A 27,937-nucleotide genomic window follows, 5' to 3' on the forward strand; every position below is an offset into this window, starting at 1 on the left:
CCTACAGCATCCCTGGTCTGATTAAACATAAGGGTTATCCGTTGCTTTTCTGGAGCACATATTGTTATACTCACTGCACTACCATAGCTACAGTGGTTCCTATTCAGAATAAATATTCACTACATAGTGGAAGCTGAGACACTGTACTCAAATCTGATATTAAATATTAAAACTAATAAGGCCTTATGGTTGATTTATCTATCATAGTATCTTCCTTCACTCAGTTCATTACTCTTATAAGTGCTCACATTCAATTCCAAGTGTCTAAAGGGGAAAAACATCCACCCTCTTCTCCTGATAGAAGAACTTCTTATTCTTTACTGCCCTTATACCTTCATGGGCCCCCTTTCCACAGTGATCTACCCTTCAGTGAAAAGGGCTTAGTATGGCTCCTATGCAGTGAGATAAGTCTCTGCTGTCCTAAGAGCAGAGTTGGAGAGCCAACCTGTGATTCCAGCACCAAACGAATACTAAGTGGGACGGCGGTCCTTTGGCAAACTCCCTTCAAAGCACTCATTTGTTATTCTTTTAGTGAACTTACCTCATTAATAATGAGTCTGCTTGCCATCCGCAATCTGGTTCTTGGTCCAAATTTATTTGTAATCATTATTCGTAAGCCAGCTTCAGGGAAGCGGAATTTCGGGGGACTGGAGCAGATGATCTCATCCACCATCACCACTGTATTTTTGCCATATTGCTGTTTTCCCTTCACTAGTGATCACAATGCCAAGAGTTAGATAGGAATGCTTCCCTTTGCCTAGAATTGTCCCATTGTCACTCATGCAGGGATCACATTTACCTGAAGTCTTGAATTTCCTAGCAACAATCCCATTGGCTACGTCTACACTGGCATCCCTTCCGGAAAAGGGATGCTAATGTAGCACATCGGAATAGCAAAATCCGCGGGGGATTTAAATATCCCCGGCGGTATTTGCATTAACATGGCTGCCGCTTTTTTCCAGCTTGGAGATAAGCCGGAGAAAAGCGCCAGTCTAGACATGATTCTCCGGAAAATAAGCCCTTTTCCGGAGGATCTCTTATTCCTACTTTGAAGAGATCCTCCGGAAAAGGGCTTATTTTCCGGAGAATCACATCTAGACTGGCGCTTTTCTCCGGCTTATCTCCAAGCTGGAAAAAAGCGGCAGCCATGTTAATGCAAATACCGCGGGGGATATTTAAATCCCCCGCGGATTTTGCTATTCCGATGTGCTACATTAGCATCCCTTTTCCGGAAGGGATGCCAGTAGACGTAGCCATAGTGTTTCTTGAGCCTCCTGAATTTGATCATCACTGGCTCTCCCCATCTATCTGATTCAGATGATGTGCTGAACAGGGTTTCACTACTTTGAGTAAAAATGGGCTTGTATACTTCCCATCTAACCATTCATTCTGTGTTTACATCTAGCCATTTTTCTTTGTTTACATACCATCACCATTCATCATGGATTAGCAATCTTTGCACAAGCCACCCACAACTGAGAGAGCATATACTGCTCTCTGAAAACTGTACTGCTATCCAGTTTGTTTAAGGTGCTTAGCGTCTATGCAGCCTGTTGCCTCTTCTAGACGCCTGTCAGAGACCCTTAGTGTTGGGTTCCCGCTCCCTGCAGATCTTAATTTTAATTGTATAGAATATTATCAATATGGGATTTCAAACTACCCAAATTTAACACAATTATTTCTAGACAATTGTTACATTTGATCCTTTAGTACAAAAGAACTTTAAAATCATACAAAGGTAAAGGTTTTGTGGTACGTATTACAGTAATAAAAGACACTATACTAAAACACAATAAAAGTGCAACTCAAAGCTTCTTAAATTTAACAAATCCATGCTAGTATTTCCATAAACACTACCAACTACACACAGCAAGCGCAGCAAGGCTCAGCAGACAGGAGACATACCCATGTGCAGTTAGAAAACAGGGAAAGAAGTATGCATGTGACTGATATAAAAAGTATCTTTGTAGTAAGTAGGGAGAGAAAACAGAATTCTTCTCTGCTTGTGTAATTGCCCTTTAATTTTTTTGAACAGCAGATTACTTACATTAAGAGGAGCAGAATTTAGGAGGCAAAAGTGAAAGACAATCATTAGTGCATAGTTTCAGCCAGGAAGCAAAAGAAATCTGGGAAAACATTCAACTCAAATGAAGGAATTACAATTGATCTGTCATATAAATGCATAGCAAGCTACATAATAACTGAGCCTACATTTGTTATTCACTCTAGTGGTTACATATTTTTGTTTTTTAGGAGGTCAGTTTCCATACAACATGTGCAAACCACATAATCTTTTGAAGCTGGTGGTAGCATCTTCTAACACATTTTGAGGTCTGAGAACAGATCCTCCCATTAACATTAATCCCCCCAAAAAACCAAGTTGAGATTGCAAATCACTAGTAAACCCTTTTATCCTCCTTTACTCTACCTCTTGACATTGAGGGAGGTAGAACTTTGCAAGAGATCATTTTGTGTTTCATTAAAATAAGGCTTTCAGTAAAGGCATTGTGCTCACACGATACATATAAAGATACCTTAAAGTTTCAAAAGAAAAAAATGTTCTGCACAGGAAATCAGTTAAGTAGTTTTGCCTTGCAGTTTAATCTACAATGAAGGATGAAACTAGAAATAATTTTATGCTGGGTGAAGGTAAAGCAGCAATTATCCTCCCACTCTCAATATCTTCAGCCAGTTAATTTAATGGAATATTGCAGTTGATGCAAAATAAGAAGCAGTGCTCTTCTGAGGGCTCTCTGGGAAGTGATTACACTGAGGCTATTTTTCCTGTGAAGAAGTGTTATAAGCAAGATAGCCTGAACCTCACAAGTCATGATCTGACTCTCATTTAAAGGAAACTCACCCATAGCAGTCTAACTCTTGGATTAGTCAAGAAAAAAAATGTTTGACAACAATCCTGGTAAAAAAGAAAGCCCTAAGATCTTTGATATAATGCAGTCTCTCTAGATTAGCTGTTCTCAAGTGAATGTCTCTAGTGAAGTCTCAAAAGCACTCCTTGATCATGCAACTTGCCAGTGAAAATAACACAGAAGCAGTGCAGTCACAATGGAACTAATTTTAGGAGCACTAATGAGATTATGGAAAAACACACTCAGGTCAAAAGGACTTTTGATGAATTACAGGTAAAAACTATATCACTGAAATACAGTGCAGTGATTATGGGTATATGACTTACTGTAGCCCTGGGGCTGACACAGTACATTTCTCTTGCCTGTTTTTCTCTTCAATCTGATGCCATCTGCTTCTGAAGACACATGGCCCAGCTCCATATGGTCCAGCTGGGTCCCATTTCACAAAGAGCATTAGTGGTTTTTACAAATAAAGAAAAAGCATTTTCTGTGACTCCTTTGTACATCCTGTAAGGGAAATATCCCCCAGCCATGGTATTTTTTCCCATAAATAGGCAAACTTTCTGATCATCACTCAGGGTCTGATGCAAAGCCTACTAAAGTCAGTGAAAAGCCATTCATTGACTTCAACAGGCTTTGAATGAAGCCCTGGTGCATCTAACCTGTGTTCAATACAGACTTGGTGAGAGCTTTCTGTTACCAACGAGGAATCCAACCCATGTCATTTGAGGGCAGCGTGAGTCAATATTAATAAAAAAAAAAAGCCCAGAGCACTGATCTACTGTGCCTGTCTTTTTAGAATGGGAGCATTATTAACAAGAGTACAAATCTTTTGCCACAGAACTCGTCCTTGAAATTGAATTTTTCTCAGGGTGAAAAGCTCTCTCTCTATGAAAATCCAGTAATGGAACTTTTTATGTTTCACCAGTGGAAGCTCTTGAAAGTAATAAAACTCATGAGCATCAAAGGCAGATATACTGTATGTGAACTTCCTTTTTATCTGCACCTACAGTAACAGAATTCCCATCACCAGCAGGAAGAAAGTATCTAACTGAGAGCAGCTGTTCTGTGTGAGAATGTAATCAGACTTTGTTTGTATGGATAGGGACAGATTAAGGTCAGATCCAGACCTCTGAACCCCGGAGGAGATGTAAAAGTAGATTCTGAAATTTGCTAGCTACAAGCAGGAAGCAAGGCAGCAGGTCAGCTGGATTGCTGCCTACAGCTGATTAGGGATGATATTGGGTAATTGAATAGTCAAGTAACTGCATGAATTCTTATCAGTTACTTGACTACTATAATCTCCAGGGGTGGGACTGGCAGCCAATGCAATCCAGCCCCACTGGCAGGGAAACCCCCTCTGTACCAGAGGCAGCAGCGCAGGGTGCCACATGGGAGCCAGTTTAAAAACCAACTCCCTGTGTAGACCTGCTGCCCTGCGCTGCTGCCTCTTACACAGAGGCAGGAGCACAGGGTGGCAACAGATCCTGTCCACGGGGGTCCAGCTCCCTATAAAGAGAGGCTGCTGCAGGGGGGGGAGGGGAGGAGATGTGAGGCTGCCGTGAAGCAACCTCAGCCTTCAGTAGCCCAGGCTGGCCACAGGCAGAGGTTGGTCCAGCAGCAGGGGCTGCTGATGGGGACCAGTCTCTGTCCACAGTGGGCCCAAGCCTAGGCTTATCGGTTAATCATATAGTCGACTACTCGTTTACATCCCTACAGCTAACAGCAGCCTCCCCAGTCCCCCCCCCCACCCCACACACTGGCAGTACTTGAGGAAGGTGGAGCTCAGCTCAGGAGGAAGCTGGTCAAGGGCAAGTCCAGGCAGAGGTAGTGCAAGGTCACGGCAAGTTACAGGTTGAAACTCTCTTGACCAGGACACTCTAGTCCAGCAACATCTGGGTTTGGACAGGACCACAGATGTTCCAGGACCAGAGAGTCCCACTGGAGAGCTAGCACCCAAGAGCCCTGCAGGCTGGAGCAGGAGCCCAGTGCACACACAGGTGGTGGGGCTGTGTGGCGCGGCAGTAGAAGCCCAGTGAGCAGAGGAGGTGGGGCTGCCTGGTAGGGCAGCGGGGCTCACAGGGTAGTGGGGCCAGTGAGATGGGGGAGCCAGCTGGGAAGGCAGCAGTCGGGCTAGGGCTGGAGGAGGCTGGTGGCTGGGGGGCCAGAAATGACCACCCCTGGGTCCGGCAAAATCCCTCACCTGGGATGCAACCGCCTTTAGGTGATGGATCTTGCTGCCTGATGCACTTAGTTGTGAGGCAACCTGGCTGAAGCTCCTCTCCCCACTACCTATCGCATCTCCTTCACAGCAGTCATCTTTCTCCCACCTGTCTTCTCTTTCTCCTGGTAGGCAGGTCCCATTCCATCCCTCTGTCCACTGTCCCCATACCAATGCCCATTCCCATGCTACCCCATCTCTGCTTTCTAGTGGTGGTTTGGTCCCTCCCATGTAATCTCGAGGCCATGGGCTCCTCCTCTCACAGCAGATCTGAGACTGACAAAGGGGAGGGGCATTAGATTTGGGGAGGGATTTGTCCTCAAAGCAGCTGAAAAGTTAACATGGAAGAAATTTGTTGTGGGAAAAGTTTGAAGGGTATGAAATTTGACTGGACCTAGGATTTTGTTAGTCTCTTTATGTGATGCCTTTAAGATGCTCAGAGCACTTTACAAACATTAATTTGTCCTCGCAGTATGTCCAGGAGATAGATGGGGGTAAGTTACCATTCAGTATTATTAGGCCCAATTTTACACAGTGACTAGAGAAATTGGAGCTTAAAAAATATATGTGACTTGGCTAAAGTCACACAGCAAAATAGCTTTCATGCCAGACACTGAAATGCTAGGTCTGCATTCTAACCTCACATATATTCCCTGATGGAGCAGATCAACCCCAATACCCCTTGAAAGGACTCTGACCAATTGGGTGATGTACACCACTACCCACCTTTTTGCCATATAGGAAGATTATTCTCTGAATCCTGAGTAAATCTTCCATGCATTCAGGAGAACGGATAGTTCACTGTGCAGCAGTCCTGCTGTTACCCAGACAGCCAACATAAAGAAAGATCCTAATACTTGCTACAAAGCGTTTTTCTCTTAGCCATGCCATGGCTTCATATAAGAAATAGATTCATTTATTTAATTTTTCATATTTATTATTTATACTAAATGATCCCAGCTGAGATTGGGGCCCATTATGCTAAACCCTGTACAAAGAGATTGTAAAAGACAATGCCTACCCTGGAGAGCTCCTAATTTAAATCCAGATGGTAGAAAACAGGAGAGGTCATATTCCAAATCTGTGGTGAAGGGGAGTGACCCAAAATGCATTGGGCAAACATAGCTTTAGCCCACCTCCCTTATACCACTATCTGCCCTTTCCCAATGCTGTCACATTTCCAGGAGGTACAGGTCCCTGACTTTTGAAAATAAAGAAGCAGCAAGACCTGTCCAGTCAGGAAGCGCTCAAGAAGTGAGAGGGGCTGAGTCTCACAGGCAGCAAGGACTTGAGTTTGCAGACAGAGAAGGAGATACAAACAGCAGACAGAAGGAAATGCAGCAGAGCTGAAAGATTCATGAAGAACAAACGTGTAGACTCGCTCATGCTGTAAAGGCAGCAGGACATCTTCTGTATGTGGCTGCCAAAAAACCCCTTTCCCCCTTTCATACATCCCTTAGATATTTGTTTAGGAAGAGACCTTGTCTTCCTAGTTTTCAAACTCAACCTCATATTAGGATGGTTTCTTTTGCCCCAATTGCTACCACTCTGGCCATTCCACTCCAATGCAGAGTGCACTTTAAGATGGGTGAGAATTAAGTAACAGACAGTGCAAATTACTTTCACAGAAAATAAAATGTTTCACTTATGGTTTTGTAACTCATTCTCTTATTGCTGAACCAGAGAGTAGAAGATAGCAATGCTGCAAGAGTACAAAGCAGCATGCTTCTTCATCTCTAGAAGGAAGTATGATTCACAAAGGCTTGGTTGCACTGGATCTGTCAAGTTAGCCCAATAAAATGTCATCATCCTTCTTAAGATTGAATATTATCACTGTTTTGATCATAATTGAAAAAAAACCCCACACTGTATGCCAACTCTCTTCACTTCCTGTCTGCTCAGCCTTACCTTTCCATAGCAATGGCATGGATGGGTCATCATAGCTTATGTTATAACATTCATTACCATCTTCCAGCTCATTGCTGACTGTATTGCCATTCCCAACATTCATGCTTTTGATGGTGAACAACTTTTGCATCTTCACATTGTACCTGAAAGTGCAAAGCAACAGGTCTGAGAATGCTGGATTATTGGAATAGTTCTGCAAGCTCCCAGGCTGATGCAGTGAAACCCAGCACAAAAGGATTATTTTGTGACAACCAACATTAAGATAGAAAACAACTGAGATTATCAAACTCAGTACTGTGACTAAACTTTGACAACCTGAAGGCCATTTTGCAACCTGACAGAAGAACATGGACTACATCTCCCCTATAGGATGCCGAAAACACGGTTTCAACTCAAAAATACATTCCCTGGAAGGCATTTAGCCCAAGATGAAGCACTGCATGCTGGATGTGAAGCCTCACCAGTCTTCATCTCTATATCAAAGAGCATGGCTGCAGCAGCATACAGAATAGAATTTAGGCCCTAGGACAAGCTTTTGGCAGGATCAAATTCCACATCAAAGGAGCCTGAAGGACATCCTCTGTATACTGAGAGGTTTAAGTATATACAAGGGTTCTTCTGTCCCCTAAGACTTTAGTTTGTTCATGGGTCATGAACCTTATAGGATTTCTAAAATTTACTATCAATATAGGCGCAATTACACCTAAATGAATTTCACTGAAATCTGTCAAACACAGATGCCACGTTGAATATACTCCTTCGTGTTAATAAGAGTTTCACATTAACTCCTTAATAGTCTATAGGCTATAAGAGAACCATTACATAGCAACTATTTTTGAGACATGTACATCAGTCCTGAGCTGCTCTTCTTCTCCTTCCTTTAAGGATTACCTCCTTATCTCTGAACATTTATCAGCAGCTTTCTGATTTAAATGCCTCCACTGAGGAAGTCATTTAAAATACTTGTTTCACATTATAGGGTGCATGTTATCACTCTTATGACAGAACGGAGAGTATGTCTACACTACAGAGTTTTGTCAGGAAAAAAGGCCATTTTTCTGACAAAACTTGAAGAATGTCTACACTGCATTTTTTTAATTGTATCCTTTGGTATATATGGTTGTGACTATTTTCTTCCACTATTTGATCTGAGGAAGTGGGTCTGGCCCACGAAAGCTCATCATCTAATAAACCATCTTGTTAGTCTTTAAAGTGCTACATAGTCCTGTATTTTGTTTCAGCTACACTGCAATTGCGTTCTTCTGCAAGTAAATCGAAAGAGCAGAGTAGTTTTTGAGATGTTGGTAATCCTCATTCTATGAGGAAGAACGCCTTTTTCCAAAAGAGCTCTTTCGCAAAAAGGCATGTGTAGACGGGGAAGAGGGAGTTTTTTCGGAAGAAGAGGGAAGAGGAAAAAGCACAGGTGCCCTGATGGCCATTCTGTCTATAGCAATCACAGCTGACATGCGAGATAGCGTGTAGGCAGCCTAGACGCTATCTTTTGAAAAAGTGCATAGCTTTTTCGATGCAATTTTGCAATGTGTATGTTCTCTTTCACAAGAAGTTTTTTTGGAAGATCTCTTCCGAAAAAATTTCTTGGGCAAGTAGCCTGTAGTCTAGACGTAGTCTGAGAGGTAAGGATTTCTGTTGCAGTAAAAACTGCCAAAATATGAGGACTTTATTTCCTGGTGAAAGAGGAAAATTAAGCCATAATCAGGTGCTGCATTGCAAATGAGTAGCCCCAATGCAGATGTAATGTCTTGGAGAGTTGGATTTGTGGGCAAGGGGCCTGGCTAACTGCTGTCAGGAAGTGTGACAGTAGCTGAGCCAGTATAACAACAGTAATAAGGGTGTCAACATGTGACAGGTCGACAGTGTACAGAGGATGTCTTTCAGGAGATGTTTTTCTGGTAAATACATGCTTAGCTGGTTGCCTGGTAGCTCTTTCACTGGTCAGTTCACAGAGATTACAGAAACCAAGTCAAACTGCTGGTGTTTATAAAGCTACCAGGGATGCTTGGACAAGGCCCTAAAACAGGAAAGTTCCCAATTTACAAGGACCCACAATCACAAATGGTGGTAAAACTGGGAGAATGCCCTCTAGAAAAAAGCCCCTAAAATATATATTCATGTTCTGTTTCACCGATAATTTCCATGCTACTTTACAGTCATAGCACTAGCGAATCCATTTTTTGACTTTTTCCTCAGCCACCTCTTAGATTGGCTGTGACCTATTATATAATAACAACAAAACATCCACAGACTTGCTGCTGTCTGTAGTACATACCCCGAGAGGGTAGCACAAAAGTGGGGGAGGTAAGACAGGGAAATGAGATTGTTACAGTTCCCCTCAGCTTGAGATCAGAGCATGATGCAATTCCAGAGGAACAAGTTACAATTAAAGAGCACCCAAAGGGCAGAAGTACTTACTTCATGATAAGTATGTAGAAGGAATACATAATGATGAGAATAAGGCTCTCCCACCTCAAAGAGAGAAAACAGGAAAGGGATTAATAGGGTCATAGGAGTTGCTGTAATCTTTGGTATGTTCAGCAGGGAAAGTGTTCTCTGCCTTTGTGTGCACTGAATTCCCAGGGGTAGCATTAGAGAAGGTTTCAGGTCCCAGAAGAAGCAAAACTCTTTGAGGTTTGAATAACACACGTTTTATGAATATTTTACGTAAACATTACAGAACTGTGCAAGAGCTAAGGAAAATAGAGCTGCATCCTGCCAGAAGCAGTGACCAGAGCCATTCGGCCAGCAGAGCTCATCAGGTGCTTTGGAATGGCTCTTATGCCTTCTTTCAGGAAATGCAGCTTGCTCTCCCCTAGATCTGGGGGCGGGAAGGGCTCCCCAGTTTGGGTGTTGAGGGGAATGAAGGAAGAGAGGGACATGGCCCTTCACCACAATTTCTTTGTGGTATGTGGTGCTACTGAAAGTGCTAACACTTCTTTATAGCTTGATTGGGAAAAGCACTGCACCTGTATTTGGCTGTCCTTGGTTCAAGTGTGTAAGGGGATGAAAGTGCTTCCTGCTCTCCATGCTACACTCTGCAAACTCAAGCATGGGCAGGGGCTGTTAATGTTGTCTGGCTATTATTCTTCCTTTGGTTTTCACTATTTATCATTAAAAAAAAATAAAGACAGCAAGTGGTGTCTCCTGTGGGTCAAATCCAGTGCTCACTCACACCCTGCAGGCTGCCCTGCCTTTGTACAGGATGTAAGCATTGAATCTGTAGCTACTGATCAGTGACATGAAGAATACAGTAATTTGAGAATTTATTAATAAAAAACTTACCACATTATTTGCTCATCATATATGAACTGGAAGAAAAGGAAACAAAGAAATTGACTAGTTCTCCAGTCCACTTCAAAACTGGTCAGCAGCTCTATACAGCAGGCTAAGAAGCTTCACAGAGGTATATTTACTTATTTGCTACACTGTCATTTCCAATCTCAAGCTGCTGGAGCTTTCTCCTTCCCACCCTTCCCATCTCAAAGCTTCTACTTTATAGGCTGTCAGTACTGTAGCACCAACCCTAAAGCCAAGATTTGGGCCTTTCTTAGAGGCTGATATTACAGTCTCTCTCTCTCTCTCTCTCTCTCTCTCTCTCACACACACACACACACACACACACGCGCGCGCGCAAATTTTTGAGAATTAGCAATCATGTGGCTGAAAGAATGGTAGGGCTCATAAAACTGTGTGGTCTCCTATTTTCCATCAAGTCCCTTCAAAATGTGCTCCAGAATTGTTTTTCCAGCCTGCAGCTACATAGCTAGTTCATCAGAACAGTTGTTGACCCCAATTTAACTCCACTATATGCCAGCAGTGTGGCTGAATGGGCTGTTGCTGTATGTTTCTATTATGAATAAAATAAATTAAGATGAGTCTCCCTCTTCCTGTTACCACACATTTAAATATATAAATACAAGTGTTACTACAGTGCTTTGGAAAAATATAAAGTCATTTCATATACACCCCGACTTTGCCAACCATACTCTGCTGTGTTGGCACTTTGCCAGGAGTATATGGGGGCAAATTTAATGTGCCCCCCAAAGCAAGATTGTCATCTTTAGTATGGTATGAAGTTTGTAGATCCCTGCATGTTCCAAGAGAAGCTGCTTGTAAGAGGATGGAACACTCCAACCTGGGACTGGAGTAAGTACTTAATTTGTAATAAAAGAGGGGCCAGGACACAAGCAATTAGATTAGTGTTTCTCAAAATGGTCCATGAAACCGCTTTGAGAAACATGCTAACTGGCCGTGCTGGTTTGTTTACTTACCTGCACCATGACAATGGAGCCTTGCAGCTCCCATTGGCTCCAGGTCATTGTTTGCAGGCAAGGGGAACCGTGGGAAGCGGCAGCCTAGCCCACGCACTTCCCGTGGCTCCCCTTGACCGCAATAGCGAACCACAGCTGTGGGGCTCCGGGGCAGCGAAGCCAGCAAGTAAACAAACTGGTTTGGCCAGTTAGCATGTTTCTCCAAGTGGTTTTAAGGACCACTTTGAGAAACACTGCATTAGATAGATGCTAGGGCACAAGCAAGGGTTTTTTTTTTCCCCCCACTTTAATAGCTGATATGGTAAGCCCAGAGGTGCCAGGGCTATTTACTGCCAAACCTAGATGTGTCAATGCTTAGCCCTGGCACAAACTAAGCCCAGCTCTGAGGTAGAGCGATGGTCTGTTTTGCAGAGTTTTATGGGCTGACTTTGGCTATTGGTATATTTGAAAAGTGAGCCTTATTCCAAAGAGCTATAAGAGGTTCTGGTATTTGAATTCTTCCTCATGCTGTGTATCCTTATTCCTGTGGGTAATTAATGTCAATGGGACTTCTTATGCGAGTAACCACTTTGCAGTACAAAACAAAGGCATCATAGTCTGGCCCTCTGTAATTGAACAGTGAAACATATTGAATGTTAAGAGGGACACTTACAATAATAAGAAGGATCACAGAAAGTGTGTAGTACGAAGAATCCCTGAACACAGACCACCAGGTGAGACGAACGACCTTAAAGAAGCAGTTTTAGTCAACAAGCAGTGATTTCAAAGTTTATAAGTTAAACAAAGGGCTTGATTTTAAAACATTTAGCTGCAAGAGTAACTTTATTCATAAGTAGTCCCTCTAAATCCAATGGAAATATAATGGGGATACATTAAAATTACATGCCTATGTGTTTGCAAGATTAGGCCCTAAAACATCTCTATAATTATCACCATTAATAAAAATCTTATAAATGTCTCCATTAAAGAAATGTATTTCTTACTAATGATATTTTAATTGGATATGGTTCTAGGTGACCAAGAAGCAATGTACAACTTGCTGCAATTCTGCAAATTAACAATTCCCTCTTAATTTGAGGTGGAAATATATCAGATTGGGGTATAAATAACTCACCACAGGGGTCAATTCAGGAAGGATTTTTTTCTTCCCATTTATACTGTTCAATTGCCTGAGGCTATAAGGGCACATGGAAAGAAATCACCTGCCTTTGAATATCAGGTACTAGCCACTTTGGAAAGCTGAGACTATCATTATTTTTGTAGCATTACCTATTTGTAAAATGCATCTGAATTATTTCTAACATGATCATTTCCCTAGATTTAACAGCCCTTTCATGTTTGTTTTCCATTAGCATCCCAATATTTCTCATAAAATGTTTCTGTGCAAAAGAAAAAATTAAGCAACAGAAAGCCAAAAAAATAAAAAAGGGTAACCTACTAACCTGTCCTGCAAATATTCCACAGACACCAATAATGCAAAGGATGTTGAAAACTGCTGACCCAACAATGGTGCCAACTCCTACATCACCATGAGTGATAAATACACCTGGAGAGAGAGCAATAGAATCACAATTAACTTCTATCACTTCATTACTAGAAATGCCTATTTGTTCAAAACATGTATCAACAGTAAGCAAAAATTTGAGATCATTTAAATGTTTAACCAAAATGAGATTAATAGCGAGGGCAACATATTAGCTTACTGAAGTTTTGGGATAGTGAACAGCTGTTTCTATGCATATTTCTATATATAAAAAAAACCTTTCCTGCAGGATGACAGAGCGACATCATCACATCATCAGCATCCACATGCAGCTTCCTCTTATCATAACTTAAAGCAAGGTCAGGGTTTGGGTGTGCCAGGAAAACAGGATGTGCCTGGAATCTGATTTTTTTTCCATCACATGGAAAGGAAGGGGGCTGAGTAGAGAGATGCTATACTCAGAGTCACCATGGGAGACAGCTAAACTGCAGAGTGACCACTGGGGGCAGCCACACCACCAAGGAAGTGGCCAACTGAAGACAGGACTTGTCATCTTGCCTGCCACTGGCCTATGTAACTGGCCCTGACCCTTGATCCCAGAACCGGACAGTGGCGGGAGGGAGAGAAAAGCCTCACTGGCACCACCACTGCGGCCTTCCTACAGGAGCACCACTGGGGCTGGGCACCGCATCACTGGCCCCTGCTGCAAGAGCTACAGGCCACTCCCACCCCCCAGCACTGTCGGGCCATCCAGAGCAGACACGAGCATCCAGCCTGAATGCCCCCTCCCCATTCCCCATTCCCAGACCAGAGCAGACCCAGGCAATGCCAGGTAAATCTTCTAGTTCACATATAAAATAAGGAAATAGTATTTGCCTCCCTCACAAGGATTTAATGATGCACTCAGATAATGGGGCCCTATACCTACCTAAGATGACAGAGTCCAAACAAGAAAGCCCCCATGACTATCCTGAAACTCTGTTTTCAACTAAAACAAACCTGTTTGAACACACAGATTTTGATATCATGGACCTTGATGCTATCACATCCCCTCTATCTAGGGGACTGTATTTGTATATTAGATGCCATGGAGTAGGTAGCTATTATAGTCTTATGTGGGTTTTACTATATTTATATTCTACTTACAATGGTTCAAATTCCACATTGATTTCAATAAATTTGCCCAAATGTAACAAAAGGAAAATTTGTTCCAGTATACAGTGGATGACATTAAAAATCTTAATTTTCCCACCAAGGTTTGATTAGTACCAGCAGCATCTTCTTAAACCTTAAAGTGAAAGTGTGGTATGATGCTATGACCGTGCAGGCTTTGAGTATTTAATGGTATTAGATGTAGAATGAAACCAAGCAGAACTTCAGAATATGACACCTGTTAACTCAGATCTAGAGCCCTGTCAATCCATGCTCTTTTTTTGCAGGTACAGATATGGATACACATTTTCAATCTAGAATCCTGAAAAAATGTGGATATACACTTTATATCCATGGGTATCCACATCTACAGATCAATTTTTCAGATGCAGTTGCCAATTTTGTAGCATGCAGGGCTCTACTCATATTTCCTGCTATAAGTACAGGGAAGAAACCTACACCAGTACATGTGAAATCATTCAGTGATACAGAAGGGTATATCTTCATTTGGTATCTATTGAAATCTAAGTTGAGGCTCTGTTCCTGACTTTTAATTTGTTTGCAAGCTTTGTTGTAGCCATATTTGTTCCAGGATGTGAGAGAGACAGGGTAAGTGAGGTAATACCTTTTATACAAGAGACAAGCTTTTGAACTACACATTGCTGAAGAAGAGCAGAAGTTTGCCCAATAAAAGGTATAACTTGTCTACAGTACGGTATCCTGGAAAAACTCTGCTGCATCCAGGGAACGTGTCTGCTCTTCCCAGACAAAGAAAAATAAGAAGCGGAAAGAACTAGGCAAATTGCAAACCGCAATTTGCGTAGCTTTTTCTGGAAGAACAATGTAGTGTAGTCATAGCCTTAATGGCAAATGCTGCACATGCTATTATTGTAGATCCCTTACCTATAACAGATGCAAATAGCTCTGGCGTTGAACTTCCTGCAGCCATGAAAGTGGCTCCAGCAACATCTTCGCTCAAGTGTAATTTCTGAAAAAAAAGAAATATTACTACAGCATTGCAGGTCTTTTTACATAGCACACTTATAGTTATAGATAGAATCCTTTTATTTTCTTGCTCACAATACTGTGAAAGAATCAACACCACTTATCATACGGTTCAAAGGTTGAAAAGCCTATGTATGAGACAGAGACCACATGCTTCAGGTATATAAAATATGTAGCCCTTAACTTAGTGGGAGATCAGTTAGGGTATGTCTAAACTACGTTCTATTTCTAAAAAAGGATATGCAAATTCTGTGGAAATCTACATATCTTCTTCCAATCTCACTTTTGAAAGCAGAACTTTCGAAAGTAAAAGTAGTCTGGACGGGTTTTTTTGGGGAAAAAAAACCTTTTTTGAAAAAACCGCATAAACCTAATTTTTTAAGGAACAGCTTTTTTTTTGAAAAAGGGATTGTTTCTGAAAAAAACGTGTCCAGACTACTTTCACTTTCGAAAGATCTGCTTTTGAAAGTGATATCAGAAGAAGATATGCAAATTCCCACAGAATTTGCATATCCTCTTTTGAAAATAGAGTGTAGACTAGACATAACCATAGATAATATTATCTATTTACATTAAAATATTTGAACTATCCACGCTGATTAGAGAAAGACTACTCAGATGTGGATTCTGGAAGGTGGAATGCTCAGGAATGAAATACTCATGACTTCACATTTGAAACACTAAGAATAGTTTCAAGAGTTACAGGGGAGAACTGGCTTGAAAAATGTGGTAGCAGAAGCATGTGAGAGTCAAGTATAATCTATGTGAATATGTCTTGAAAACAGTGGGCCTGAATCTGATCTTGCTTACTCTAATGTGAACTCCAGTGAAGTATATCAAATCAGACAAGTGTAGAACTAGAGAGAAGACAGTGTCCCACAGACAGATCAAATTTTATTACAGTGCTTCTTGAGTACTAATCTGAAAACAATTACCTTAGAGTTTTGAGCCAAAGCCTCAGTTGGGATAAATGCATTTAGTTCCACAATTGGGCTAGGCCTATTTGCACAAGCTGAGGAACTATCCTTTCTCCTATAAAGGCAATATTATGGGAAAGGTTTTCTTTTTCCCTAGACTAATTTTGAATACCCTATCCCCCTTTCAAGGATAGAAGAGTACCTAGTGATAAATTAAACAGGTCAGAGTATTTTTCAGGCACTCTTCAATATTTTGAGCTGGGAGAAAGGGCTTCATAAAGAACTCATGGCACAGAAGCACCCACAGTTCTCTAAAATGATCTATCACCAATAATATGGCTGACAGAGTTCAACGCGGATGTGCTAACTACTCTAGACTCTTGTTAGTTGCCTAGCATTCCGGAGATACCTATGACAAGTACAATAGATTTTATGAAGGACCAACAGCAGAAGCAACAATATTATAGTGCATCTTATAAATCATGTATCTAAAACTATGCCGATAGTTTATCTGAAAACAGTAAGCAAAGATTACTGCTGAATACTTTGCAAATATTCACTGCTACAATCTATTCTGTTCACTGCTACAATCCATGTGTTTTCCTGTTGATAGGTACAGTATATAACTCCCACTGATGTTTGTGGGAGTACTGAATATGTACCGAGAGAAGAGAGAAAAGATGCCTTGCTTGCTAGAACAGCTGGTTAAAAAAAATCTGTTAATCTGAGCGTATCCCAGATCTATTCTCCAAATAAGATTTTCCATTTTGTAATAAATTCTATATTTAGTTGGAAAATTTTCACCCAAATACATTTTGGACCAAAAGTTTAATTTTCCCCCTATTTTGATCAATCCCACTAATATCTGATAAATAAGTTTGTAAAGTGTTGTAACTAATTAATCGTTTAGTATAACAACACATTATTAGTCTTAATAATATATATTATTTATTGTACTATATTTTCTAATTAAATTTCACTGATTGGGTCCTGTACATAAAATAACTGTCTTTATATAGGTATAATTCTCCATTTCCAATTATTCAGCATGTGTTGCCCTTTGGGTTGGATTTTCAAAAATGCTTAGCATTGACTGAACTCTACTTTTACTGGTAGGAACGGGCCAAGTGTGGAGTTAGATGCATTAAACCAACTCTTCTACCCTACCAACCAAATCCCAACAGGCCAGAAAAACAGCACCAGCACACCTCTTCCTCTGACCGATGAGAGTCTTTCTAGCTCTTCTTTTTCCAAGTGACTTTTAAAATAAGGATCATAGTAACAAACTCATCTAATGATAATCTATATATGATCCTCTATACCACCCCATCAATGTGCTTCATATTTGTGATAGGGGGAAATTATGTGGCCATGTCCATTCAGTCATTAGTCTTTTTGCCAAGATGGTTGTGAAAGGTGCCAATTAGCACAAACTGTAGTGAGTTTATGATGTGGAGTCCTTTCCACTGAGAAATGGTTGGAGGTCACCACATTTTTTTGCTAAAGAACTTCAGATAGCCATTGGATGGTTCAAAACATCCTATCCTAAAACCTCCAAGGAACAGATTTTCAAAAGGTGATTACATTTCTCTTTCACTTACCTCACAAATTTTTTCTAATGAAGGAACAAAGAAGTCATCACATACTATAGCCAAGGCATAGAACATATAAAGGGCCTGTGGGAAAAAATAAAGTAAGAAAATGTAACTCAGTCACAGGGAGAGAAGAATGACAGGATGTCTATTCAAATAAAGTATAAACAAACTAACATGAATACATGGCTCCATTTCTATCAACTACAAAAATCTATATTGATGAAGTTATGGCATAAAAATATTAGCATGTTCTCCTACTTAACAGTATATTCTAGGAACATAAGAAACATGTGGAATCAGGTATAGAAATACAAAGAGACTCATGGTATCACTCAGGGGAGTATACTGCCCTCACCCCCGCCCTGTACCACAGCCAACATTTTACTTGCTAAATGGGGTCCCCTATTCCTCTGAGTGGCCCTTTGTGCACCCCACCCTCTGCAGGCACCAGTCTTAGGAAATGCAGGGAAATTCTGCCTGCTTAGTGCTCCCAGTAAGGTCAGGGTGCCAGGGCTTGCCCCAGCTCCTAAACTCCAGCTGCATAGTGGGATTAGGGGCTTACAGCCTCCCAACTCCACTCCCCAGCAGGAACACTGGATGAGCAAACAGGGCTTGCCCCTGACTCCATTCTCCAGGCCTGCCTGGAGCACTGGGCGGAGAGGGGCAATGCCCCTTGTCCGGGCATAGCCAGAACTGGGAGTGAGAGCGCCTGCTTCCTAAGTGGATGGGCCACAATCCAATCAGGCCCACCTGTGGCTACAGCTCTGTTGCTCACACAGTTTTTAAAGTGTTCAAGTTGATTTCTGCTATTTGAGAATTTGGTTGCAAATGCAGTATTAAAAAATCTGCTGATTTACAGAGTTCTACTAAGAAAGGAGAACAGAACTGAGTAACTTCTGGCAACTAAACTGAGAAAAAAAGGAATCACAGTAAGACAAAACTTACACTAACAATATGAAGAAACACTGCTCCTTGCTGCCGCTCCTTATTTGTAAATAGATCCTCAGGAAATTCATTAATTGCTGAAAGAGAGAAACAGACATTAGAAAAATATTTATAGGTCTACCTGAAAATTGTACAAGTGGAAGACAGAAAAATAGAGATGGATATTTATTATTGGTGTTAATTAAAGATGGAGGAGCCATCTTTACCAAAGACTATATCATTCTGTTTGGTGTATGATAGCCTGCCAAAGTCTCTCCAGTTCACATATGAGAAAACAGGAGGAAGAGTCTCTGCTGATATCAGTGGTCTTTGCTCCAACAGATTAAACCAATATTCAGACGCTGCCAGGAGTTTCCTGCTGAAGTCTCACTTTGACTACTTTCTTTTCTAATTATACTTCTGAAGTAACCAAGGCAGGGGTAAATCTCCCCTCTCCCAATATTTCTGGTTTCATGTATGCTTTATCCCCCTAAAACATGCAACAGCTGTAGTCTGCTATTCATTCAAATTATGGTGCTATATAAATGTTTGCATGTCACTTTACAGAGATGAAATAAATACAAGGCACATATCCAAAAAGCTTGCAATCTAAAATTAGACAAAGAAAGGGATGCTAGATAAAGGAGAGATGAAAAAAGGAAAGTGGGGGTTAAAATGTATCATATAATTGCCTCAGTGCAAAGATGAAAACCCCCCTCCCTGTTCAGTTTTTCCTGCCTATAATCACAGTTATTTTTGTACCAGACCATTGGTAGCAGGAGTTATTTAAAATCAGAATTGCTAAATCTTATCTGCCTCACAAAAGGCAAAGCCACTGTTTTGCAAAATCCTCAAAATCCTCTGACTGAAAGCTACTGTAGTCAGTGGTCTATAAAAAGTTAAGCATAAAATAAAAGTTCAACTAGATGTCAAGGAGTAATAACTGTACTGCATTTCGTTAGCCTCTTCTGTAAGGCCTGAACTTCAGAGCAAATATTCAACATTTAATACATAGAATTTGCCCGGGATTAAGAAGCTGTTTTTTTCTCTGTCACGCATTTAGCCAAGGAGAAAAAGTCAGTAGTTTAAAAAGTATTTTGTTTAGACATCTTTGACTGTAATTCCTTATTTTCAAACCTTTGATAAACCTTCCAGTCCACGTTTCTCTTCTGTGGCCATTGGGGGAAATGGAAGGAGTGACAGTAGCAAACTTTCTATAATCCAGAACATCTGGCAAATGCTATCCAATACCTTGTTGAGTTATGAAATGTCATTCAAGGAACTGAGGAGTGCTTGACTGCATAACTATCATCAGCACACAAATTTAAGGCCACTAACTTAAACCCCACAGATCTGATTCTGCTATTAAGTGCATCTTTGGAAAAAACTTTACCAAAGCCAAACCAGCACAAAACTGACTGAGAAAAGAATCAGGTATCTAGAATTCACAGTAAACACACAAAGTCTGCATACCTGTAAAAGCAGCATGAGGAACCAGCACTGGCAATGAAAACTGCACACTAATTAAAAATAATTAATGTGGCTATAATAAAGAGCTGTTTTACAAAGAACTATCAAAACAAAGATAATATACGATCAAACGACCCATCAGTTAGGAAATCTTGTACCCTCCAGATTCAGTGATACCAAAATATTTCACAGATTCATTTTGGTGCCTATGAATTGTTTCAGTCAAAAAAAATTAAAAGAAATTCTGAAAAAATATTGTTTTGACATTCTGTTCAAAATGACCTTTCATGAGGGATGTAAAAATTCCTTTAAAAGGTAACCATGTAACGGCTGAAAATCTTAGTGGTTACACAGTTACATGCACTGCAGAGCTTAGCTTTATACTGCAGAGCCTGCAGCGAAGCCTACCCGGGAGCAGGGCCAGCAAGGGCTGCCAGCCCTACCCCCAGGGACACTTTGCTGCGGGTTCTGCAACTGGCTCCCTGGGAGCGGGCCGGCATCCCCTACCAGCCCTGCTTCTGGGGAGCCACAGCATGTACCCTGGGACTGAGGGGCTGGGCTGGACCGGGCCCACCATGGACAGGGGCTGCACCTTGCCTGCAGTGAGCCCCCCGGGGCTGGAGCAGCCCCCTGCTCAGAGCAGGCAGGGAGCTGCCCCAGCGTTACCAGTTGACCAGAATCAGTAAGCCTCACCTTGCAAGGGTGATGCTTAATGATTAACCAGTTAATATTTATTTCCCTACCTTTCATTACAAAAATTCCCTTAGTTTTATATTTAAAAAAACAATAAAATGTTTTAAACAGTCAGAAACAAAATGAAAACATTCAGTTTAATCTGATGTCATTTTTTTCATGAGTTGGAATCACTGAAATTTTTTTTTTTAAATCTGCTTTTGGTTGTATCCAACACTAATATTTCCCCTCAATTTTTTGGAATGGCCTGCAACCAAAAAATCTATTATTTGCACAAATCTAGTATTACTCTGGAGTGAAAGTGACATTCTTAATCTCCTGCAGGAAGACAGTGTAGGATAATCTATGAACTACTATTCGTCAGTGTTCCATAACCCTTTGTAAGAGGCCAACTCAGCCTTTTATATATCAAAGTGCTACAGAGTTGAATAGGTTTCTTATATTACTTAGTAACTGCTTTAGTACTATTGTAATATTTGGGCTTACAAGTTTACCCTAACTATGAACTTAGTGAGATGCAAATAAAAGATCATAAAATATCACATTAATCTATACTGTAAATGTTGATGGGGAAAGGTGAAAAGAGGAGACAAAAAGCTTGAGTTAATTAAAACAAAAAAGAGTACGGCTACAACTCAGTGATTGCATAAAGATCATGTTTGACTCTGGTAGCAAGAGAAATGTGGTATCAGAAATCAATGGACTAAAATTGGTGTCTCAGAATTTAGGCCTAACTGGTGGACAATATGAGTGTATGGACTCTTCCATCTATCTATGTGTCTAGACTACAGGGTTTTGTCGACAAAAGTGGACTTTGGCGACAAAACTATACCTGCGTCTACACTGCTGCTGAGTTCTGTCGACATAACGTCAGAACTCAGCAGTTCTGTCGACGGCTGTAAACCTCATTCTACAAGGAAAAACGTCTTTTGTCGACAGAGTTCTGTCAACAGAAGGCGTTATTGCATCTACACTGTCCTTTGCGTCTACACTGTCATGTCGACAAAACGCCTTGCTTTGTCGACAGAACTGGATGTAGTCTAGATGCCCTTTGTCGACAGAAGCTTTGTCGACAGCATCTGTCAACAAAACTTCTGTTGACAAAACCCTGTAGTCTAGACGTACCCTCGAAGAAGACTCTGGTAGAAAAATCATGCTGTCAGACCAATTCCAAACCTTATTTAAAAAACCCTTATGTTGTACAGTAACAGTGTCATGTTTACACCTTTGACTCTCTGAGCCAATGTATTCTTTCAAATTAATACAACAGCACATATCATTACTGCAATATATCAATATCTCTTGCCAATTCAATGTGATTTAAAACATTCCCTCGTGTGGCAACTGTGGAAGGCAGTACTTCTGGGATAACATTATAGCACCAGCACTCCTTTGCTACAGTTATTGCCAAAAGCAGAATTTTCCAGGAGGGCTCGTCTAAATAAAAATATTCATAGCAAAAAAATGGCAGCTTCCAGTGAATACGGCCTTAGATGTGTATCTATTCATTAACAAGCAACATTAAAACCAATTGTGTTCTCAAGCACAAATACTGAAGAAAGAATCTTTTCATCTTCTGGGAATGGGAATTGTAGCTGCCTCAGATGGAAGGAGAAGATTAAATTGAAAGCAAGAGGTGCAGCGTGAATAATTTTGCCAAAAAGAAACACCCACCAATTGTCCTGAAGACAGCTGGAAGTACATAAATATTCTCTCTGACAGCACTGTTGCAAGTAAATTACTGCAGATCATCCTGTTGTTACCTTGTCCTCCAAGCCCACTTATGCCACCCACATGTCCATTATCATTATCTTTTGAGTCCTGACAAATTTACTAGATTATAATCTCTCACGGAGAAGAGCTCTGTCACTTATTTGCCTGTTCAGAGAGTGGTGGAATGGGTCCAAACTCTTACCTAGGGTTCCTTGGCCCCACTATCATGCCAATTAATAACTGATAAGAATAATAGTTACTACAGGGCTGGTATGTGAACAGAGAGAAGGGGAAGTTGCAGAGGAGGTGCCTAGAACACTACCTTTCTGCAAAATTTATGAAGGAGCTTGAAAACTCTACTGAGCCATGAGCATGGAACGCAAAGAGCCACCTTTAACAGATCAAACTAGGAGGGCTACATGTTCAGCGCTACCAATATTACATACAATAAAAGCACCAAAATGCATATGAAAGTGTCTAAATAATCAGCCTCAAAATAAGTCCTTTCCTATAGACAACCTCCAACCTGAAGCAAATACTTACCAGCAGCTACACAACACACCACAGAAATACTTACCTAGGAACCTATCCCTGCAACAAACCCTATTGTCAGCTCTGTCCATATAGCTACACTATCACAGGATATAACCATGTAAGCTACACCATCAGCGGCTCATCTACCTGCATATCCACTAACATGATATTTGCTATCCAGTGCCAACTTTGGCCCTCAGTCATGTATATTGGCCAAACCGGACAGTCTCTGCACCAAAGGATAAACAGACACAAATCAGCAATCAGGAATGGTAACACACATAAACCTGTAGGGAAACACTTTAACCTCCCTGGACATTCAGTAATGAATTTGAAAGTAGCCATCCTTCTACAAAAGAATTTCAAAACCCAATTACAGAGGGAGACAGATGAACTGGAATTCATTTGCAAATTCAACACTATCAGTTTAGACTGAATAAGGACCTCAACTGGTTAATGCATTACAAAAACAATTTCCTCTCTCTGAATATTTACATCTCCAGACTAAATGCTATTGATGAGCCGCTTCCATCCTGACTTGATTAGCATCATTAACACAAGCAACATCTTCCTTACATATACTCCTGGGCTATGTCTAGACTGGCATGATTTTCCGGAAAGTTTTCTGTTAAAAGCATTTTTGGAAAAGAGCGTCTAGATTGGCACGGACGCTTTTCCGCAAAAGCACTTTTTGCGGAAAAGCGTCCGTGCCAATCTAGACGCGCTTTTCTGCAAAAAAGCCATGATCGCCATTTTCGCTATCGGGACGTTTTTGCGGAAAACATATCTGAGCTGTCTACACTGTCCCTTTTGCACAAATGTTTTGCGCAAAAGGACTTTTGCCTGAACGGGAGCAGCATAGTATTTCCGCAAGAAGCACTGATTTCTTACAGTAGGAAGTCAGTGCTTTTGCGGAAATTCAAGCGGCCAGTGTAAACAGCTGGCCAGTTTTTCTGGAAAAGCGGCTGATTTTCCGGAAAAACTGTCCGGTCTAGACACAGTCCTGCTTTTGTAACTTCCACTCCAATTCATCTGATGAAGTGGGTTTTACCTACCAAGTTTATGCCCTAATAAATCTGTTAGTCTCTCAGACTATGTCCGCACTACCAGGTTATTTATTTCAAAATAATAACTCCCAAAATAACTATTTCAAAATAAGCTTATTCCTCTTCACAAGCAGGAGTTATTATTTTGAAATAATGGGCTTGGTAGTGTGAACACTTGCCTTGTTATTTCAAAATAAGGGAAGCTATTTCAAAATAACTCCCCAGTGTAGACATGCGCTGATGTGCCACAAGACTCCTCATTGTTTTCTCAAAGTAGAGTTTAAAAGGAGTTGCAGGCAGAAGTTAATCCCTGTGCCTCACTCTGATTGTATACCCTGGTTTTTAAGTGAGAATTTACAGAGCAGAAGCCAGGGGGAACCCGTGCACAATACTGACACCTGCCTATATTTAGGCTGGTTACCAGATTAGTCCAGTAGGCACTGCTGGGTAGCATGAGAGCATTGCTCCCATATGCCCTGTCTATACTGCTGGAGGCAGTCTGCCAATGAACTAAGTTTCAAAATCTCATAAGCCTGATAGAAAATCTCAGCAGCCACGTGGATCAGCTGTTTTATAACCTGCCTTGGCATGTGATTTCTTCACTTTATCACCAGTTGGTTCACTCAGAGAAGCAAGAGCCACATCAAATATTAATAGGCTGCTGAACATATATATGTAATATATGTATACTTATATAAAATATAGATACTATATTTCCTATCACCATTATTTACAACGGTAGTGGCATTCTTCTACAGGGAAAAAAGAAAAAGATGCACATAGAGGGCTCTTGGAGTAAGAACAATGCTGGAAGGGGCTTGTGCAGATGTAATGTACAGATGTAGTTGTGACCTCATTTCCTGTTCATTGTGCAACATCTCTGGCTATGCTAACCTGTTCTCTCCCCAGGCACTCCGGGAGCACACAGCACTGGCATTCTGGATACACCTAGTGCAGGTGTGACACCAATAGGTGGAACCGAATTGAACATGGGACCTATGGAGCTTAGTGCATGAGTTAAGGCAGCACAGGAAACTCATTCCTTCTCTCTGTAAGTGGTCAAAATCCACCACATGGGAGAGTGAACTATATCCAGTAGGTGTGTTGGTTACACAGATGCAGAAGGGAGTAAGGCAGAAGGCCTAGCTTAGCTACCTGTACCTTCCCACTACTCCACTCACTCCCATAAATGTGCTCAGAAGCAGTTAAAATCCAGCCCAAAATATTACCTAACACATTCCATTTGTTCAACCAACCATGGCAAATTTAGGTGATGCTCTCCCAAAATGGGCTGCCTTTCTATATTAGGATTGCCAAGTTTCTACTCACACAAAACTGAACCCTTGTCTCGCCTCATCCTTCCTCTAGAGAGGCTTGTGCAGATGGAAGGTAAGGTGGCTCCCTGTGCCATCCTTCCTTTCTTTCCAAGACCCTGCAACAGGTTCTCCTCGGCTTGGGGAATGATAGCAAGCGGATTGGAGTGTGAGGGTATCCCGAAAAAACTCCACCATATCACGGAAAGCATTTGCTCTTCTGCTTTTTTCTACAAGGAAGAAGGGGGCTTTCAAAAGAGGGTTTTTTTCTGACATTTGGCCCAGTCTAGATGGGCCAAATGTTTGAAAAGCCTCTTCCAACAAAAGAATCGGAAAAAGGAATATAAAATGCTACAAAAACTTGTAATCTACCCATACCCTGAGTTTGCTGGGAAAACAGGTGGGGAAGCTGGAGATGGTTCCTCTGACAGAACAATGAGCAACACCAAAACAACACCAAAGCTTTGCACACACCCACAGTTCTGCGCTCAGACTGGACCAGTATTTGATTTTTTTTCGCTCGATGAATGTTAAATTTCCCCACCTTGTCTCAAACTGAAAGAGGAACAGGAATGAATGAAGAAATAAATCGACTTATGAAGGAATTCAACAGCTGATTTGGTACGGGTGGGGAGGAATGTTTTTTAAACAGAGTGGGTGAAATTATCAGACAAGATTATCAAGGATCCAACCCCATGTTCTAGAGGTCCCTAAACTTGGAATGCCAGATGCTGGGACTAGAGGACAAGCAATAGATCACCAGGCAAGTGCCTTGTTCTGTTCATGCCTTCTGAAAGATCGGACACTGGCCTCTTCAGCTGTTTGTGTTGACAGTAGAGGTGAACAGAGCGAAGGAAAGAAAAGAGGCTCTCTTATTGGTTTATTTAGGATCCACATTCTCATTGGGTCAGCAGAGCTGTACTCCTATTAGCCAGTCAGGATGGAGAAATTGCTTAACTCTCGAGTTATAGTAAAAACGCTTAAATATTCTATTTTGTTGAGACAAAAAGGGGATATTGAACGTAGTTTATAGCTGCTTAGGAGGAAAGGAAATTGCATAGGTAAAGTCTGGTTCATTTTGGGTGGAGCTATATGTTTTCTGTGGTTAGGCTGTATAAGCTGCTCCCTGAGGGGTTGCAGAAACTTTGCCTGTTGATAATTTGGTTTGTTATACTGAAATATCTGAGGACTAAGAATGTTTTATGGGGAAAGGAGTCCTGGGGAGCCTAAGAAAAGCCAAACTGTGCTGTGCCATCTATAGCTCTAGAAAGACTGAAGACCTGAAGAAGCTGTTGAGAGGTTTTCCTCTTGTGGGGTCTTGAAATGAGTACTAAGGCAATGTTTTATGTGAGAAAGCACCAGCTAGCAACAGTAAGTACGAATGCCAAATATAATATCAGAGGCTACTATTGGTAGAAGGAGGTAGGAACTCAGGTTGTGTCTGGTTTTGCCTTTACATCACCTTTAAAGGAACAGAGAAAGAAAAGTCTCCTGGACATAGATAGGAAGAAACTTCGGATAAAACATTATCCCCACTCTTCACTGTAGCCAGCTAATAGCTATGCTGGGGGGGGGGGGGAGGGGCAGGGGCACCCTTTACGTTTTACAGACTATTTCTTTCGTTGAGCTACATGGTCTTCATGATAGAAATCACTCCAGGTTACAGGCAATGCATATTCCACCAGATTACATTGCATATAATTCTGTGTATGTGCATATAACACATTACAACTTTGTCTCACTTTGTGGCCAGCTAAGAAGTAATATGTAGATAGCCAGAAGGGCTGAATCTGGGATATGTTCATTTGCATGTTTCTGAAAATGTGTTCCTTAAATGAGAAATTGTAACATACATACAGCTGGGAGATCTGATAAAGTTGGATTTTCAGCTCTGAGTTTTCATTAGAATTAGGCTATTTCAGTTGGACCTAATTGCTATTTGTGATTTTGAAAACCTTTCTCTAAAGGTCTAAAAGGATGCAGCATAATAGGAGTATTGAGAGTACAATCATGCAGGATTTCACTGCTGTATTCATGTTGGCCCGTGAATGTACTGCTTAATGTTTGTAGTCCTGAGACAGACATATTTGTCATGTGGCTGCTGTTACATTTGTTTGTGAAGGAGGATTGTTAAACTTTTTTGAAAACGACCTGTGTAAAGAAATGAACTTTAATGACATAATTGAAGAATGTGCTGCCAAAGAGCTGGACAGGTATAATAGATTTAAATACAAATGACAAATTTTAATTATTAATGCAGAATTTTGTTTAAGAATTTATCCATTAAGTTTCTAAATTTACAAGTTAAATTAAGTTTCTATCAAATTTAACCAATTCACATTTAATATGAAAATAGCCTTCAATTTGCGCATTTGATGCCTTTTTTCTATTTTTTCTCCAAAGGGGGCCCTGCAAAATTGTGCTGCCCTGGGCCCCGCAAAACTCTCATCCGCCCCTGATTGCAGCCTTCCCCACAGGGAACAAGTGTCACTGGCCCTGCAGCAGCACAGAGTCCTCGCCTTGCTGTCATGGGACTGAGGAAATAGAACCATGTCAGTGGAGATGCAGAGGGCTCCCTGCACTGCTGTAGGGTGGGGTCACCCAGCAAAAATACTGTAATCCCAACCCCGACTGACATGCTGAAATGGATGTTTACCAACATAGTAATTAATTGAAAACACATCCTACCATGCTTATACATGCACCACAAATTCAATAATGCCAATTAAATGTTTCAAGGGAAGGGATGTTCCTACATGATGCGGGAAACGTTCTTTATGGGCACATGATACCAGGAAAGCGAGTATTTT

General features: G+C 41.1%; 1 protein-coding gene across 2 annotated transcripts in view; it reads right to left on the bottom strand.

The window, feature by feature from the left end:
- The window catches only part of SLC24A4 (solute carrier family 24 member 4), a 139,560-nt gene that overhangs the window by 27,328 nt on the left and 84,295 nt on the right, over positions 1–27,937 (bottom strand). For both annotated transcript variants that reach the window (XM_006133660.4, XM_075926689.1), the window contains exons 3-11: positions 18,380–18,456; positions 17,441–17,515; positions 14,821–14,905; positions 12,725–12,828; positions 11,935–12,009; positions 10,294–10,319; positions 9,427–9,480; positions 6,997–7,139; positions 542–711 (exon numbers count right to left, since the gene is read on the bottom strand). In XM_006133660.4, coding sequence (XP_006133722.2) covers positions 542–711; positions 6,997–7,139; positions 9,427–9,480; positions 10,294–10,319; positions 11,935–12,009; positions 12,725–12,828; positions 14,821–14,905; positions 17,441–17,515; positions 18,380–18,456 — 809 coding nt within the window. The remainder of the gene's footprint in view (positions 1–541; positions 712–6,996; positions 7,140–9,426; positions 9,481–10,293; positions 10,320–11,934; positions 12,010–12,724; positions 12,829–14,820; positions 14,906–17,440; positions 17,516–18,379; positions 18,457–27,937) is intronic.

The sequence above is a fragment of the Pelodiscus sinensis genome, chromosome 4 (genome assembly GCF_049634645.1).
Source record: "Pelodiscus sinensis isolate JC-2024 chromosome 4, ASM4963464v1, whole genome shotgun sequence".
Taxonomy (NCBI): Eukaryota; Metazoa; Chordata; order Testudines; family Trionychidae; genus Pelodiscus; species Pelodiscus sinensis.